General features: G+C 38.9%; 1 protein-coding gene and 1 long non-coding RNA gene across 2 annotated transcripts; one reads left to right on the top strand and one right to left on the bottom strand.

Moving 5' to 3' along the window:
• Positions 1–4,007: 4,007 nt before the first annotated feature.
• LOC135482055 (cilia- and flagella-associated protein 161-like) lies at positions 4,008–6,017 on the bottom strand. The gene is made up of 2 exons (XM_064761885.1): positions 5,439–6,017; positions 4,008–4,605 (listed from the first exon to the last, which is right to left on the bottom strand). The coding sequence occupies exons 1-2, from the start codon at positions 5,910–5,912 to the stop codon at positions 4,234–4,236; spliced, it is 846 nt and encodes a 281-aa protein (XP_064617955.1). The 5' UTR covers positions 5,913–6,017; the 3' UTR covers positions 4,008–4,233.
• Positions 6,018–6,249: 232 nt separating this feature from the next.
• Positions 6,250–10,302, top strand: LOC135482056 (uncharacterized). The gene is made up of 4 exons (XR_010446204.1): positions 6,250–6,418; positions 7,290–7,383; positions 8,663–8,756; positions 9,987–10,302. It is a non-coding gene; the product is annotated as an uncharacterized LOC135482056 (long non-coding RNA).
• The last annotated feature ends 8,713 nt before the right edge of the window (positions 10,303–19,015 follow it).

The following is a 19,015-nucleotide window of genomic DNA, read 5'->3' as shown; positions in this document are numbered from 1 at the left end:
TGATATTTAAATTTTTTTTAAGAAACAAAATGTTTTAGACTTTAAGGGACGATTCTTGTTGACAGTTTAGCTCCCTTATTAATGGTATAGAAGATAAGTGGTCTGTGGAACATAAATCCTCATATTGTCTAATATAAATCTGGTTTGGAAAATCCACTCTAGAGTGCTCTTGGTTGTGCACGTTTTAAGGAGAGAAATGGCCATAGTGCTTATGAAATTTATATTCCTTTTAAGTTATTTATTGAAAGGCTGTGCTTGATAAACGTATCCAACAAAAGTCCCACTCTTTGGAATTTAGAAGTAAACCATTGTTACCCTACGTCCGTGTTGTTGTTTTATGTGGATATTCGTGGGTTTGTTTGCGGAATATGCATTGTTTCCTGTTAGGCATTTATTCCACTAGTCCTATAAGACTAGACAGGTAAATCAGTATTCATATTGGCAAATTTACAAAAAGCAGTAAGACAATTGTGACAACTGTTGCGTATAACAGTTTTATTTTTTACGTTTAATAGTATAGGTAATATTTGCACAATGTATGCTAGGTCTACATATATCTTCTGTTGACGAAAACATATTCCTACAAGTGCATAGAAATGCTATATATGAACATTGAAACCTCGCATCACAAATAGGCCGATCCAGTTACAATATGGGCGTATATAAGGCCTATTTAGTTTTTCTAACAAAACTTCTGAAAGAGGCCATCCCGGTAATTTTTGGAAGTCCAGCTTACATTTGACAAGCGTGAGCCATGGTGGCCAGTAACTGTAATCGTCTGGTTTCCGACTCGTAGACAAACATCTTAACCAATTATTAATTTTACTAATTGGAAATATGTAACCACTTAATTGAAGGTTATGTATAAAGCTATTTCCTTAGTGATTACTGTCGCCCAAATTGATTTAAACCAAAGCGGTGTGATGGGCGAACCTTATTTTTTTTTATTACAGAACGATAAGCCGCTGACTGATGTCTTAACGGTTTTATCTAAGGTCATTTTCTGCACAGCGCCGGAAGATTTCAAACGGCTTCCTGTATGAGTTAATTAAATGACAATGAACCCACAACTACCATGAACTACAAATGCTAATAAATAAATGATAGAATAATTATATCATTTAAAACCTTTGTCAACATATTTTAGAAGGATCGGTTATGTGACAGACTCATAACATTTTTACTGCAGCAGTTGCAAACAGACGTGCAAATTGACCATGTATCTTAAAGATTACAATTTAACGGCATCTTGATTGTTGTAGAGCACAACTCAATTATAATTCCTATAAGTATGGGAAAACGATTGTGTAGTTTCTGTAAACCACATATATTTATCTTAATTTATTTTAGAAAAGGCTGTTAACACACACTTCTTTTCTTTGTCCGTCTTCGTATAAAGCTCCTCATCGCTAAGAGCCCTACAAGAATGATGGTGCAAGGCGGCATATTTTTTTTATCCCGTAAGGTGGCGCTAGTGTGAAGCAGGGCCTTGTTCTATTGTTCGGTCAAAATTTACTGTTATGCAACGTCTAACACATTGCAGTGTATTAGTTTCTTCTGAAACGTCGTTCTGTCTGTATTGTGACGGCATAACGATGAGCTGGAAAACGAACGTTTGACATTATTAAAATGGTCCCCATAACTTAACAAACGTCTTTGGGTATCCTATTAGATTTTAATATGTCATGATTGAAAACTAACAAAACTCCTTCCTAACTGTGCTTCAAAACTATGAACTCTTTTGCGCTTTCCTGTATTACATCACATTTATGTGTGCTCACAAAACATCCAGGTAATGCGTTCGAGTGGGATTTGGGTACTTTTGTGTAGCTCGTCCGCGAGTCTTTCATTGTTTAAAACGTCAAGAGATTTTATGTATGGCTGAGACGTGATATTCTAAAATGCCACTAGCTGCCAAAGCATAAATCCGAAGTTCACTGGCAACATCTAGCTCTAATTCTAAAGTTCTAATCGCTCAATATATAGATGCGACACATGTCAGTATGTCTTGGGTAAACGATATATCCTGGTTTACGGTAATGACATTATAAGAATACACTGAAAGTCATATTGTTTCCCTTGATTTACATAAACATATACATGTATGGCATTTATTTTTTATATGGGTTTCCCCGAACTTAATGCTACTAGAAAAAAATATTCCATAGTAGGGCGTAAAAAACCAACCAAACAAATAAATAAGTAAATAAATATCATTACATTTGTATAAAGATCTGTGGTCTGATCGCAGGTTGTCTTTCGGGAATACGGCACACACGTGACTGGTCATTTTTATCAATTTCGTCTAATAAGGTTTAGGTTAGTAAGCCATTAAATTATCACTAACTACGTCGCATTAATATACGCCTATATAGTATTCCAATGTGCATGTCAGAATGCATTTACACATTTGCCCTCAAACTTGTCAATTTTCTTTGTATTTCGCTTAAAACAAGACTAAAACCCGTCCGTATAGTGTTTACTTCACCAGATATATACTTATTAGAAAGAAACTAGAATCCGTGGGTTTAAATGGGGTCTGGTTGGCGTGAGGTGCAGATGCAGGATTATAAAACATTAGTAGGTTAACTGATTTAACGATGCACTGACTTGTGGTATTAAACGGAAGGCCAAATGGATTTGTGACCATCGGCTGCAAGACATAAGTTTTTAAACGTTGTCATAGATAGATTTTGGGACCTACATTCGTACTATGAAGATAAATGTGCTGTAACTGAGCAGTTGAAATCAATTTTTCTTCAGACAACGACGAGAGCAAACCTGTAATACTTATCCTAAATCTGGTAAATCGGAGCAGCGCAGTGGTTTATGTTCTCACATTTACCGAAAAAAAAAAAAAAAAAAAAAAACTGAGACTGCGATTTAAAGGTTTCACCTCACCAGCCAGGTAGGGCTAGTGATGTTCAAACGTTTCTAACCCTCATCAAATTTCAATAGCCCAAAATCCCACTTCGCTTTATACACCATAGCACTTGTGATGCAATTTTGAATTATTTTTTTTGGCAATGAACAATTTTGATCACTCAGGGATAGAACTATGTTCAAAATATAACGTTAAAATTTTAAAAAACATTATTTGACCGGTATTTAGAAAAAAATATGCATGCCTGGAAAGAAAGTTTCGCCGGCATCCGCCTGTAGAGTTTTGTCAATACCACTGCTCATTAGATTCTGCATGTTTGTAAACGTGACACCTGACTTGGATAGCGGTTGTTACCTTGGATACTTTCATAACCTTGTGCAGTCGCTCTGCCGCATGACAAGTTAAATGCCACGACTACGGATGCTACGGATTAAAGGGAGATAACTTTTCATCTAGTAAGTATTTATTTTTATAGCCTTTGATAGATATTTTACTTCGTTTCCAAGAACATTTCCTGTATAACTGTGTATTACTTTGTTTCAATAAATAAACAAATAAAAAAAATTAATAAATTAAAAATAAATAAATATTAGACTAGCCTAGGGTCAAATTCATGGGCGGATGAAATCGGGCATAAGGTAAAGAGAAAATCAGATCGCACCATACCCAGCACATACTAAACCCCTCGAAATAAAGCTGTGCAACATGCCACTAACAAAGCCACAGCTGGATTCGAACACATGACTGTCTTGTTAATCGTTACATACAATCAAGGAGACAACATCAAATTCTGGTTATTACATTTTATTCAAGAGAGAGAAAATCGTGAACACAGTATACATAAGCTAGTATATACTCTGTGTTCGTATATGTACTTTATATACAATGGTGTTTTTTCAAAGCGTCAGTTTACCTCTTAACAACATGTAGCCAGACAAATACATGTACCAGTCGTCGTATAAACATAACAGAAGGCAATACCTGACAGCATTCCAACCAGTATGTGCCACCGTTTGCTCTTTTCACTTTTTGTAACGTACACCAAAAAAAAAAAAAAAAAAAAAAAATCAGCTCAAACTAATCAAAAACAGATCACAGAAAGAATGATTTCATTTGAGCCTATATACTGTCAAATACATGAGTGCATATATGCACGAACTACAACCTCTTTTGCATCCACCAGTAACAAATAAATATATTGTTGTGAGTGTCTTTGTCCATAACCGTCACACTGATAGCATTGATAATTAATGAACAAATTTATTTATTTAAGAATGAAGTTATCTCACTATTGATAATGTATAGTGTTTTGGTGAGGTACATGATAACACTTGGATAATACTTGGTGTTTATTGAGCTTCAGTTGGTGGATTTATCTCATCACCAGGGGCACCAGTAGCTATTATCCAGTGGTTCACATCCATTTCTGCTTTGTGTGAATCTTTGAACGTATGAGCCGATATTTCGTACTCTCTTCCAAAAGGTGTCCTTACACACTGTTTCTCTTCCACTGCTAAATTCTGGTTGGTTTTAACATGATTGATGACAACCCTCTCATTTGCCGGCACTGGTGTACCTTCAAACTCCATTCGAAGACGTGGATCGAAGTATAAGATTTGCCACTGTGTTAGAAATGAGGGCTGGCTGACCAGTGTGACCTCCTGATGACGTGAACGTTTGGCGCATTTCTGGAAGGAAGCTTTGTCACTGTGAAGAAGAGTCTGCAAAATAATAAAATATTAACTTAGTTATGTTTCAGTTTTACTCATTGTTATAGCTATCGATGGTACAGGCCCAAATTACCTTCACCCTCATGATGAAAGACAGAATGGACATTTCAAGGGCCCACTGCACTAAAACCAGACAGAGCTACACATAACACATGAAGGACTGGAGAGTCAAAATTTCAGCACTTTCAGAGAGTGCAACTAAGGGCGCTTAAGATTATACAGAAAGACTGATGTCACCAGCCTAGTCTAGCCAATTGTGCGCCGTTTTTGTTACGTGATTGGTCAAAACAAGCTTGCGTCACTGGGGTTTGCACATAATCGTAAGCGCCCTAAATCTCTCAGAAGCTCAGTGAATTAAAAGCAGCATCACTTCAAAGATGTTTTACTTCTAGACATTCATCATTTCAACTGATAGGCTTCAAAAAGAAGCATTCTTGAAAAGACAACTGAAATATTGAATCGTGTGTTACCGTGACCTTATGTTGGAGTTGCCACTGTACACTATCTTTAGACACTTAGTTACACATAGGATTTTTTTACGTATAACTATATATAATCGTGTTATGCTTTACTATATGATAGCAGCCTAAATAAAGTAATTACAATAATACACTGCAAATAAATGAGGTTTATTGTCACATGCAACGTTTTCGCCATATACTAGTCACTGTGTGTCAGTACTTACTCTAATTCAACAACCATAAATGTACCCTCTTCATATTTTATATTTCTGACATTCATATTCAGTCAGTTGACCGACAAGGTGTAAGTGTCAAAATGATGAATGAGGAGGGCTATCATTTAGTTCGCTGAATTAAACTTACTCCATCTCCAGATAGCATTTTTAAGTGGAAAGGTTGTCCAAATCTCAGAGGATGGCCGCTTGGAGAACCGTCAATACTGGTGATGACGAAGACACTTCTGGCAGAGGGCTGAGTTTGTTTGGCCCCAGACACACCGCATGGCCCTTCAACTTTTGTGCCCTCATATAACTGACTGGCAGGCATGTTAATGGCTAACACACAGTCATCTCTAGGCAGCTCCTCTGCACTCGTTCTCTCTCGGCAAACAGCTCCCGGACAGCGTAATAAGACAGCGTCACCAAAATGCAGATAACCATCTCTGCTCACACTGAGAGCAATCTGACTCGTCATCGACGTCAAGTTCGACGATCTTTGTATCTGAAGCTGTCCCTTTTCCCGTTTCTCCAGGAAGTCTTTCAAAAGGTCCTCTTCCAGCTGGATATCTTCATTCCAGTTGCCTACGCGAACAGACGGATTGTATGTCCTGACACTCATGGTTATGGTTGTGGGAGTCAATGCACTAACACGACGTGTTTTCCTCGAAGTCAACTTGAGATTATGATTTTGTTACACGGGGTTGAGCCTCAACTTGGATTGTTTACCTTGACAACCACCACTCACGACAGGTCCGCACCAAACCCAGTCACGTGATCTACCTTTTAAATACTATGTAGCAATAAATCATTTATTATCAGGATAATTCGTAATATACATTTCCTCCAAATTCAGACACTTTCTGAATAAAAACAATCGAAAGCAATTATTTGGGATATTTTGACAAAAAGATTGCGGAAGAATGTTGTCAGCGAGAGTTATCTCCCTTCCAAAACAAGGGTGTGATCGGCTTGTCAGATTAGACAGTGAGAATGAATGCAAATCGTTTTAAAATATCGAATAATTTACGCTTCTTTGAAAATCATGGTCTGCTGTGGCGGCCCTCGCTAATGTCTCAATGGACTGTCAACTTTGTATATGAGGATTTTTATTGTAACTGTCACTGTGTAAGTAGGCCTATGTTCAACAGTTATCAAAGGGTCTAGTTTTCGTGCGTCACCGAACACCATGTTGCAATCGGCGTGAAATAACTATATAACTATTTCGTAACGTTGGGGCCAACTCAGGGTAAGAAATGCTATGCTAAGAACCAGCCAATAATTGTCAATAGTCAGCTTCTAGGTTTTATCGACCGCTTCGGTAGCTTGATGGATAGAGCACCCCGTCGAAGTCACGAGATCTGAGATCAAACGCAGGTCGGGACGTATCAAAAATTATATTTGTTGCTGCCTCCCTTAGTGCTCAGCACTGAGAGGTTAGAGCAAGGAAATAGGACTGGTTGGCACGGTGTCAGTGTAATGTGAGTGCATGGGGTGTCCTGTCTGGTGTCTTCGACATGATACTTCAGTGGCGGCAGCACTTTGACGGCATGGACTCCCAGGATGGACGTATATTAATATACGTTAATCTTAAAGGATAACGGACCGTCAGAGCTAAATATAGGTACACACATCTAATGACTCCTCGTCATCATACGATGTAAAACATACCCAAGCATTAATTTATTCATTCATGCTAAGTTTTGTCAAGACGCTTACATATAGTATTGGTGTACCTGTATTATGTTCAGGTTTATGGGTGGAGGAAACTGAAGTGTCCGAGTAAACCACTGCCAGGCATCTGTGGAGTCTTAAATTTGCAGTCATGCAGTGAGAGATGGATTTGAACTCGTTACCTATCCAACTCAAGGGCCTGAGTCTCAGCGAGCAAGTGCTTTACCATATGAGCCACAGAGAACCTGAAACTTTGTACCTCTGTTGTCAATATTTATTTTCCAGTTTTTCGTTGTCAGGTGTAATGCATTCTGTTTTACTCCAGGTTACCAGACTGACTGATGTATCCCAGGAGTGTATAGTGTCAACCTTGGTGGATCCGGGTTAGCTACATCTGCGCCAATAGCTACTGAACTAAGGTATGTATCATCATGACGAACATCCGGTCGAAAGCTGCAAGTTGACCCCTGCACCTTTCATTTTAGCCCTGGTTTCACAACAACTGCACTCCACACCAAGTAGAAATACTAGGGAAGTCTGCTCCCTTTTCATATTTTTCTTACATTGCTGCTTTGACAGGAAATGTCCCACTTGCTGACTTGAGTTTGTCACTGGCCGCATTGTTGTCACTTTTCTGTTGGAATCTTGGCGTTTTATGGAGTATTATGAGATGAAGTTGACTTGTGCAAAGGATTAGTAGTAGCGAGTGTTCAGGTGAACAAGCTGAAGATATTTCTTTCTTAGTCCGTCACAGTAGTAAAGTGTAGAAAATTGAATATCATTGTTGTGAGATATACTGTTGTTCTCAATTAGGCCAGCAACCTCTGGCTTAAAATGACACACACTATATGCAAACATTTAATATAACTGATTTCATTGTTATATTTTTTGCTCATTTGACTGATATGGTATGTTATATTTCTGAAATAGTGACTTTCATAGCAGATATGGGCTAATTAGTCATCCTGGTAATTCTGTTGATGGAAAAGAAGTTGTATATGTAAATGTAAATATGTATATTATAAGGAGTTGTATACATGTATGTAAATGAACATTTGCTGTAATGTTATCTTGTTTATTCCTATCAGATGTTCCATGAGTTATTTCATCGTAAATGAGTGTACCTATACTTACACTATAAAACAGCAAACTGCCTATTCTGGGGGAGTAACTCATTGACACCAAGCAAATTTGTTATGTATATATTTGTATGCTTCAGATTTTTACCATATTCAGTAATGCGCTTAGTTTTTATCTCTGCACATTTGTCACCATGTGTTAAAATAGACAGATATATAGCTAGGTTAACAGAAGTGAAAGTGTATTTTCTATGTACATGGAGGAAAATTCATTTTGTAGAAGAAAGTGTCATACCTTTGAAAATGAATTCATTTATAATTGAATGATGTAATGAATGAGACATTTAGAGTAGTTTTATCCATTTTTCTTTTTAGGAAAATGTTTATGGATACAGGAAGCCATAGATTAAAGAATGGTGAATTAGTGAAGCAAGATAATTTGGCTTAAAGGAATTAGCCTGACTCTGAAATGGAGAAGGCTGGTTCTGCTAGCCCATGATGTAACAAACACTGATATATGACAGAAATCGGGCTCATATGTTGGTACTTTGTCATGAAGGAAGAAGATGTTATGCCTTTTGTCTTAAGATGAGTCTGCTGTGTGCACACATGTTTACAGACCAGCAACTTACTTCAGAGTGGAAGAACGCCAGACAGAAGCCAACGACTGTCAGTTTGCATAAATCTTCCACCAGGCTGTTTATAAGCCCATGGTAAGAATACAATCATTACGCTAGAGTCAGTGATGAAGTTTGAAGTGTGTTACAATGTCAAGGTTGTTTCCATGGAGACAAATACAGAGAAATACTCTGACCTCTGAGTGATGATAATGACATAAGACATAAAGATTCTGTGAGTCATGTCTGCACCTCTGTTTGATGGTCTAATCCAGTGAATAAACAGTCATCTGTGAGTCATGTCTGCACCTCTGTTTGATGGTCCAATCCAGTAAATAAATAGTTATCTGTGAAGTTATGCCTGTACCTCTGTTTGATGGTCTAACCCAGTAAATAAACAGTCATCTCTGAAGTTACGCCTGTACCTCTGTTTGAGGGTCTAATCCAGTAAATAACCAATCATCTATGAAGTCATGTCTGTACCTCTGATGGTCTAATCCAGTGAATAAACAATCATCTATGAAGTTATGCCTGTACCTCTGTTTGATGGTCTAATCCAGTAACTGAACAGTCACCTGTGAAGTCATGTCTGTACCCCTGTTTGATGGTCTAATCCAGTAAATAAACAGTCATGGGTGAAGTCATATCTGTACCTCCGTCCAGACATGTACATGTATACTCATAATTTAAACAATGTAATCAAGTGAATAAAGACAGTGTTGTATGAAGCCATGTCTGTATCTCTGATCTTACATGTACACGTAAAGTTTGATGGTTTAATCCAGTAGATAAGCATGGTGTGGGAAGTCATGTCTGTCAATCTGTTCTTACATGTATATCTGTGAGTTTGATAGTCTAATCCTGTAGACAAACACAGTGCTGTGTGAAGTAATGTCTGTACACCTGTTCTTACCTGTACATCTGTGAGTTTGATAGTCTAATCCAGTAGATAAACACAATGCTGTGTGAAGTCATGTCTGTACTTCTGTTCTTACATGTACATCTGTGAGTTTGATAGTCTAATCCAGTAGATCAACACAGTGCTGTGTGAAGTCATGTCTGTACATCTATTCTTACATGTTCATTCTTTGCCCTTTAGTGTTGTTTCTTTTGAAACTACAGTTACCAACAGAAAATTGAGAGTTTCACTAGTTATAGATCTCAATTTTAACACTTGCTGTGTACCATGTTTTGCACCATAAGTTGCGTTTTAGGGTTTTTAAAACTTTTCTAGAAATAAAAAATGTCACAGTAATGTTTTTAATTAATTTCACCCTTAATTAGTTTTGATGGTTATATCAGAATTTTTGTCACTTTGTGTTTTAGGAAACAGAAGAAGATAATTTAACAACCAACATGGAGAGTAACTAGAGGTCATGGGTCAGTATTAGTCAGAGAATGAAGATAATGGTGAAACAGCACACGATCTGAAAATCTGACTTAAGAGAGAAACTGGAGAGTCTGAGTCAGCATCAGCCAGAGTATGTAAAGGAGATCAACTCAGCTAGGAGCAGTCTGAGAGTCGAGAGAACCAGGACTGTCTTTGACATCACGGAGCAGAGAATCCAGTGTTAACCTGAACTTGTTTACCAGTGAGTGTCTTGTCAGATGTGCTTTCCAACTTATATTTTTGGATATAAAAATTAACCAAAAAATTCATGATTAAGTTTTTTGTTGGTGTTATTTGTGTTATTTACATCCACAGGCGAGCATTTTGGATGACATAAAAGTTAATGACTAGATGTGTACGGATAGCTTGACTGATTTGTATATAATACTTTTAGCTGGTATACAATCAAAATTATGCCTGGATCTTTTCATTTCCTGTTACTTATTTGATTGGTGCCTGTGATGTTTTTTAGACAGAAGTGTGTCCGTTAGCATCCTTAACACATTCACGGACGCCTAAGGTATTCAGTTTTCGTATTCCATGCAGAAAGTGTATATAGCAAAATTTAATACTTAAAGGATTAGTGTCCAGATTTCTTATTTATTCATAAGTAACTACCCCTCTATATACTGATAAATTGAGTTCAGAAAATATTGAAGAAGGGTACATTAATCGGAGTAATATGGCACTTAAAACCACGACATATTGAGGCTGGTTTTATGCAATTTTTTTTTCGCCAACATTCGGTAATCTCCGCGGATTTCGTCATTACTAGTCCAGCCTTTACGAGCTGTGAGCTACAAGTGAAAACAGTCATATCGAATTTATCCACTAAATGGTTTGCTGTTCTGCATACCTTTGTGAAGGCAGGTCATCGAAGGACACTGGGGCTAGTTTTTTCAAGTTTACAGACGATTTGGCCACCAGGAAGCCGTGGATTTACAGCAAGGATGTTGGAAGGATTCTGTACCCACCAAACACTGTCGTGGTCTGCTCTAGCCATTTTACAGCTGAAATCTACGACAGGAATAGAGTCGAATTTCCATTTCCATGTTATATTGTACACGACAACAAGTCCGTGTAGGCATAGGCTTTTCCGGCAATACCGACAAGAACGTGTGCCGGTAGTTATCATCGTATATAGGTATGAGTTTAGAATTCCTTGGGGGAACAGAATGACGTTTATTGTGAAGCGGACAGAGAGAAAGAATAAAGAATAAATGTTAAATATGAAGAGAAACACACGTCATGTATATAGTGTAACATAAAGTGACGATAACGCCGTGGCTTACCAGTCCGTATTGCTAGTGCGGCTGGAAATGTCTGGACAAAGATCAAATTCAACGTCAGAAAATTCAGAATCTTAAAGTCTGGCGAGAGATTTCAGTGTCATAAGTCGGAACTTAACGTCGTCCAACATGGATTCAATTGATACTGCAGTATATATCCTTCTGTGTAGCTAGAATCCGTCTCGAAAATGACACCGAGATCTGAGGTTATCTCAGGTGACGATCGATGCTCCTGGGGTCATTTTAGTAGTCTAACGTTCGACGGTAAATTCTTAGCACTCACTCACTTGATGAAGACCACTTATTCATACCATTATATAGTATGAAATTCTGTAAGTCACATATTGGAAAGTTTGTCATTAAAACTGAAGAAAACATAAAAACTACATAAAGTCCAGATGAAATAGTGCGAAAAGTTAGTCGTAAATGTGGTCTTTATTTTTTTCGATTTTTCTTTAAAGACAAAAAGACGCTTGAAAATATTTTTCGTATGGTGGGTATTTGGGACCACCTTTGGTATATATTGTCTTCGTGTAATAATGTTATAAATGTAGATGTTACACATGGTTAGTAAATATATTTGCATCTAACACACTTGATGTACAGGATTGACGAGGGAAAATTGTGATCTGAAGAAGCTTTTCAAGAGGCTTTTATGACAGTGAGCGATCAACGTTGTTTGTATAGCCGTTCGCACAATCTAAGGTTTGTTGAAGCCTACTTGTCGTCCACCACAACACACTGCACCGTACATATTTATGCGTCATCTGTGGGAAAGTTGGTCAAAAACTTGCCAAACGTCAGTGGTTTACCCTGGGCTCTCCGGTTTCTTTGTCAGATGAAACTCGCCACCATTGTTTAAGATCGTTTACAAATTCATGAGGATGGCATTTAAACAACAACAAATTAAATGATTATATAAATGTTGTTTTAATAGGAAGAAAGAAATGTGATTTGTGATTTTTTTAGGGATATTCGGTTGATAAGTTTGATGTCAGTGTGACATTTTCAGTTTTGATTTATGAGGAGGTACATATTCTATAGACGCATGAATTATCAGACGGATGAACAGCATGAAAATGTCACCAGTGCCTTGTCTGGGGTATACTGTGGTTAATTTATAGTACCAGTAATTAAGATGTCTGTTTTGATGGATTTTCGAGAAGGGGGAATAGTGATGACGTAATGCGACTCGTCCATGATATAAATTATGTGGTGTGTTCCAATCTAGCAGCCCGTGTTCGACCCTGGCACCGACACAAGGCTGGTTAGGAATTATATATGTTGCTATGGCTCTCTGCCTTGGTTTTCTCGTGAAACATGGCCAATATCGTTCAAGTGAAATAGATTAATTTCTTTATTGATTTGACTGGTGGTTTGCACAGTACATGAGAATGTTTCAGCTATGCGACATCGGCCAGCATTAAGGTGGGAGGAAGCCGGACAGAGCTTCCCACATACCTATTGGAGGAGCCAGCATGAGTTGGACTTCAACTCAGAGCGATCGCATTGGGGAAATGGCGAGCACTCTAACTACTCGGACCTGGAGGTCCCCAGGTGAAACAGGGGAGAGGTTTTAAGCAAGTCGTATTTGTGCTAGGAGTAACAAGTGGCGAGAGAGAGAGAGAGAGAGAGAGAGAAACACACACGCGCACACACACACCTGTCGTATAGGCTTAAGTGAGGTAAAGAAAAATCAAACATAAACAAAATCAGATGTGAAATTTGGCCTGTTTGTACAAAATAATATCACGAAAGCTCTGCAGAAATACTCACATTGTCTGGAAAGCTGAGAATTAAAAAAATCCAACGAGATCGTTGACAGCGATTAAAAAAAGACATTTTCCTATGCAATAACGTTGGGAGGACCGTTTTTTTTTCACCCACGCCGTTTGTTACTCAAGAGATCACGTGGTCCCTAGCGTCCTATTCGTCTGGAGGTGTGGATGGAATGGAATGAGTGTCAAAATGGCTGGGCCCATTTTCATCAAAAGCCTGAACCCAAAAAACATTAAGTCAAAAATACAGTTAAAAATAAAATGTTATGCTTTAAGATGTTTAAAATTTGTGCACTGATTCTTTACTGCACACTAGTTTACTAGTCACATTCGAGCTTTCCCCTGTTCTGAGTCTGGCTTTTTAATCAGTTGAACTCTATGACTTAAGCCTGGCTTTATGATTATAAGCTCTGGCCACGGGATCACGAAGGGATCTTAAGCTAAAGTTTAAAATCACTTTAATGCTGTTATTTATTACAAAATAAGGTCAAAATATTACTTGATGGCGTGAATTCCGAAGAAGTTATTGTAAAACAAATTTCATCTAAAATAACGGAAAGGAACATGTCAAGTTTAAATATTGAAATTTTGACTTAAGTCTAAGATGGCTTGGTGATGCCGGGGTCAGGTATTATACATTTGTCCTTTCCGAGCATTGCTCCCAAACCTTCCAATTCTAACTGTGGTAGAAATCCAGCTGGTCAGTTACTTTACTATCTATAAATTGGTCTCCTCAGCACGTGACCGATTTTGACCATTGACACACAAGTTCTTCGCCATTACAATTATCTGATGGAAGGATTTAAAGTTTCAAGACGGAAATCGTTAATGCGTCAATGCTACAATGTCACAGCCAATGTTGCAAATCGTTTGTCACAATCAAACTTTCAAGTCGGGATATTTTGTGTAACGCAACATTACAAAACTATAAAGGTATGCTAAAGGTATAAAAAATATTTTATCGGCACGCATACACATTTGATATTGTGTAGTTTTTTGTATTTAACCTGAAAACGTTCTGGCAATTAATGTCATGCACAAATGAGAAATGTTATCACAAAAAGACCTAATTGATTCGTTAATTACTGTATTTGCCCCCCAAAACAATCGACCCAAAAGTTTATTTTTAGAGAAGAATGAAGGTAATTAAATATTATTTCCTATTAATTCCGTTGAAATAATTCGTGGGTACAGATGAAATCAAAGTTACACCCAGAAGAATATTTTCACTGAAAATTTGAAGTATATATTTCTGCTTGCTATCAATGTTTTGCTTGTCTTAATATGTAAAACATAAACGTCATTAAGTGACCAGTTTGTCATTTTTTGCCAAGTTTAAGTGCAAATTCATGACAAGTCAGCAAAGTTACCGTCGTGGTATAGTGTGTTTACGATGTCTCGGTGGAGAATAAGGAGCTTTTGGATGAGGAAATCGAATTCTAGTTTCACCAGATTTATTTGATTGGTGTTTTATGTGAAAAGAATATTTTACTTATACGACGGCGGCCAGAATTATGGTGGGAGGAAACCGGGTAGAGCGTGGGGGAACCCACGGCCACCCGCAGGTTGGTGCCAGACCTTCACACGTACAGCCGGAGAGGAAGCACGACTTGAACTTGAATTCAAAGCGACCGTATCGGTGAGAGCCGCCTGGGCCATTGTGCGCGCTGGCGTACTAACCACCTCGGTCACCAAATGTGTACATGTTTCGACAAAGTATCCCACGTAAAGTTAAAAAGGAATGTCTTTTTACTTTCATGATGTTGCATTGCCGAGATATGTCGCAGTTCAAATAAGCTAACTGGGGACTAGAGATTAGAGATTCAAAAGCGGCGCTATATTATTAATTTTAACCAACCGCTTATTTCTACAACCAAAGAACGTACCTTTTGCCGCTCTTGACGGTGGACACTGCTTTCCCTTTTGACAATACAAGACCCTGCAGTATACAGTCGACGTTTCCGTTGTTGGGATGACAGGATGACACAATGCAAGTATTCCACGGCACATTAAAATCTGACTTATCGAGCTATAGTTAGCATCTCAGAAAAATGGCTTTGGCCTCTTAGTTTGACTTCCATCCTTCTATTTCTACTTCTATTATTAAATCAACTATTTCTTGTCTTATCATTAAATGGTAAATGTGTAGCGGGATTTTAAGACTGTGCCCGGATAGCACAGTTGGTAGAGCGTCTGCTTCGGGACTGGTAGATCCAGGATCAATCCTTGATCGAGTCACACCTAAGACTTTAAAAGAGGAAGTTGTAACTTCCTCGCTTGACGTTCAGCATGAAGGGGATAGTGCAACTACTGGCTGACCCGTATCAGTATAATGGCTCGGGCGGGGCAGCTTACTTGCGTTCGGTAAGTCGTCTCAATGAAGCAGCACTAAATAAAAGAGCGGTGGAAATCTGTCCTGCAACAAGGAGGCACATTACATGTACATGCACCCTAAGGATTCCTTCGTCGTATCATATGACTGAAAAATTGTTGAGTACGACGTTAAACCCCAAGCACTCACTCATTCACTCACTCGGAATTTTAAGCTGTTATACATTTGCTGTTGGCTGTTTATTTGATGTTACACTGATTTCCCCTACTCCATAATGTTTGACACAGACAATACACATTTCATTGTGACGGGATTACACTTATTCGGCTTTATGACTTAAATTGCACAGCCCTAACACGGACATACTCTGGTTGTAGTGCATGTTTGGCGCTTCTTGGACAAGACGCTGGGTTATAAACAAGAAAGAAGGAGTAAAACAGAACTGCAAAAGGATATTGCTTTACAAGGGTGTCTCCAGTTGTCACTCACAGCTGTAGTTAGTTTCGCATTTCGCACTGGGCCAGTGACCTTTATGTCACCCCCGCCTTAATATACCTGTAAATTTTTCAGCAGGATATCATCTTATTTTACAAACAAAAATAAAACCAATGATGCTTAACATGCAGTCAGAGTGGGGTCACCCGAGCAGGACATTTATAGATTAAACATTTACAGGTCTACCCGCGAGTGAGCCACAGCTCACCGTATCTTATTTCTGTATTTACCTACAGTGAACGCTTCCCACTAGCTCCTATATACACTATGTTCAATTAGTTGATTAAGAAGGGCCTCGAGATATTTTCGTCGCCCCTCTTCATAATTAATTATTTATATTATGAGTCTGTGGATTAGGGTGGAGCAGAAAATAGCCGTCGATGATCTATATTTGCTTTCAACATAACTGACTGTTATTTTACAGTTATCTCAAAAGTTCCTGCATAAGCTTTAAGGTAAAAGAAAGCTAAAAATGTGATTTAAGGTTCATCATACAGACATTTGAAAACTATGCATAAAAATACTTTCATTTAATTTTTCAGATTTTTTAAGTGTTGAAAGGCATTTAAATTTTTGAATATGATGGTGGACTTTATGAGCCGTACTGACTGTGTCTAGGAACTCTGACGTTACATGTTTCCTGATGTTCACGAGAGGGAAGGAACTTTTGGGAATCTTCTGTGGTGGAAGGGTTATTTCCCTTTCATGGAATACCGTGATTGTTTACTTGATTTCCTTTTTTTAGAGTTGTTTACATGCGTTTGGTGACTAAGCAATGTGATTAGAAACCTTGTGTAACTAAGATTTGTGGAATGGCTCTAACTTCCGAAGTTGAAGTGACCTAGATCAATGTGTCGGCCGTCTGGCATTTTGGTTGTTTAGCGACACTTGGGGTCCTTACTTACGAATCTGGGTAGGCCGAGGAAGACAACATCTTCTACTCATGGGTAAAAAGGGTTATTCCAAATTCAGTGTCGTCATTACAGTTTGAAAAAAGTTCCCGTGAGTTCGGAATTCATAAACTATGGTAGTATGGTTCATAAAGCGCACCTTAGAATTCAAATGTTCGAACGCCTTTAAATATCTTCACAAAAATCTAAAAAAATGAATGAAAGTATATTTATGTATAGTTTTAAATAGTCATTTTAGTGAGTCCTACTTTGATTTTTAGAAATCTTTTCCTTTAAACGACGTTTGTTAACTGAAGACCGCTATTCTTCCATTAATACGGTGCTAAAAACAAATTTCACCGATTGCTTTATTTTTTAATACAGAGGGAAAGCTATAACAAATCTTTCAACAGAATAATGATTCATTCAGATGAACGTCGATGGAAAGACTTTTGCATTCCAATTAATGACCCATTTGTCATTATTCTTTATCCGAAGATTTCACTGATGTACATTTCATACGAGGTATAAGCATCAAAGACATGTTGTAAACTACCAGGCAAAAGAAAGGTTTTACCCACTTTTTGAGCCCATAAAACAAAAACAAATGCAGATATAAGAATTAAGAAGATTGGTTTATAAACAGGAATCATTGTGAAATATTCTCTCAAAAAGGCTTTGAAATATTGGCATTCAATTGACCACAAAACACAATGAAAGAGACAAGGGGTCAGAAGAAAAAATTACACAAATGTAAAGTTAACTGGCAAGTGCATGTAAAGTCACAGTATCCACAGAAATGAAGGACTACAGTCATCAGTAGCGAGTGTGGCCACCCTGGGCATCAATGCAAGCAAGCACACGCCTCCGCATTGACGTCGTCAGTTGCCGGATGACGTCAACAGGGATAACGTTCCATAGGTTTAACAGATCTTGCTGAAGTTCCTGTTGGTTAGTTTGAAGGAGGCACCAGCTGTCTCAAACGGCGGTCAAGGTGATCCCAGAGATGCTCATTGGGGTTCATGTCTGGTGAGTTGGCTGGCCAGGGCAACACGATGACGTTTGCGGTCTCGAGGTAGTCTGTAACAATGCGGGCAGTGTGAGGTCTTGCGTTGTCGTGTTGCAAGATCGATCCACTTGGCTGTCGTTGGAGGAAAGGAACGACGACAGGTCTCAGTACCTCATCAACGTATCGCTGGCCAGACAGATTACCTCGCACAATAACCAGCTGCGTCTTCACTTGGTCACAAATCCCTCCCCAAACCATGACGCCTCCGCCTCCAAACGGATAAACCTCTCTTACGCAGTTTGGCGCGAGACGCTCGCCTCTTCATCGGAAAACTCGAACTCTGCCATCGTTCCTGAATAGACAGAACCTGCTCTCGTCTGTAAACAGCACTCTCGCCCAGTCACGTCGCTGCCACCGACGTACAATACGTGCCCATCGCAATCTGCGTTGACGGTGTAAAAGGGTCAAGGCCATCCTACGGAAGGGGCGGTAAGGTCGTAAACCAGCTGAACGAAGACGACGCAGTGTTGTTCTGGGGCTGATGACATGGCCTAGTGCCGTCGCCGCTGTTGACGTCGCCGTGACGAATCGGTTGCGGAGGTGGATCTGCCAGATGTAGCGATCTTCAGCCGCAGTTGTTACCCTGGGTCTTCCCGATCTTGGTCTGTGTTGGGTCTGGCCTGTATGCTAATAGCGTATCAACAACCTCCTGATGGTGGTTTGGCTGCAGTTGAACGTTCTTGCAATGTGACGTTGCGAGACTGCCATGGTGGACACACCGATGGCCTGGTCTCGTTGCGCTTGCGTAAGTCTTGGCATACTGTTGGTGTTTTTTCGGTCACTGAATGTCTGCTCTTTCGAGCAAGAGTATTTATGCAACATTACCGCACGTGCATCACGAGCCATGCCTCAAAAGGACGTTTTGCATGTGGTCGCAATTTCACAATTAAAATTGCTGCGTTCGTGACGATGCGTTCTGGTAGAGGGAACGATGCAGTCATACACTAAGTCCTGCTTAGAATCAAACCCGGAACCGCGCTTTTACTTTTTTATGACAAAAAATACGGTGAAACCTTTCTTTTGCCTGGTAGTTTAGAAAGCATATGGTGTGTCAGATTCAAATCTAGGGTCGAAACAGACATTCGTATATCAGTCTTCAAGCAAGATGGACG

The sequence above is a fragment of the Liolophura sinensis genome, chromosome 1, assembly GCF_032854445.1.
Source record: "Liolophura sinensis isolate JHLJ2023 chromosome 1, CUHK_Ljap_v2, whole genome shotgun sequence".
Lineage (NCBI taxonomy): Eukaryota > Metazoa > Mollusca > Polyplacophora > Chitonida > Chitonidae > Liolophura > Liolophura sinensis.
This window is presented reverse-complemented; position numbering and strand designations above follow the sequence as displayed.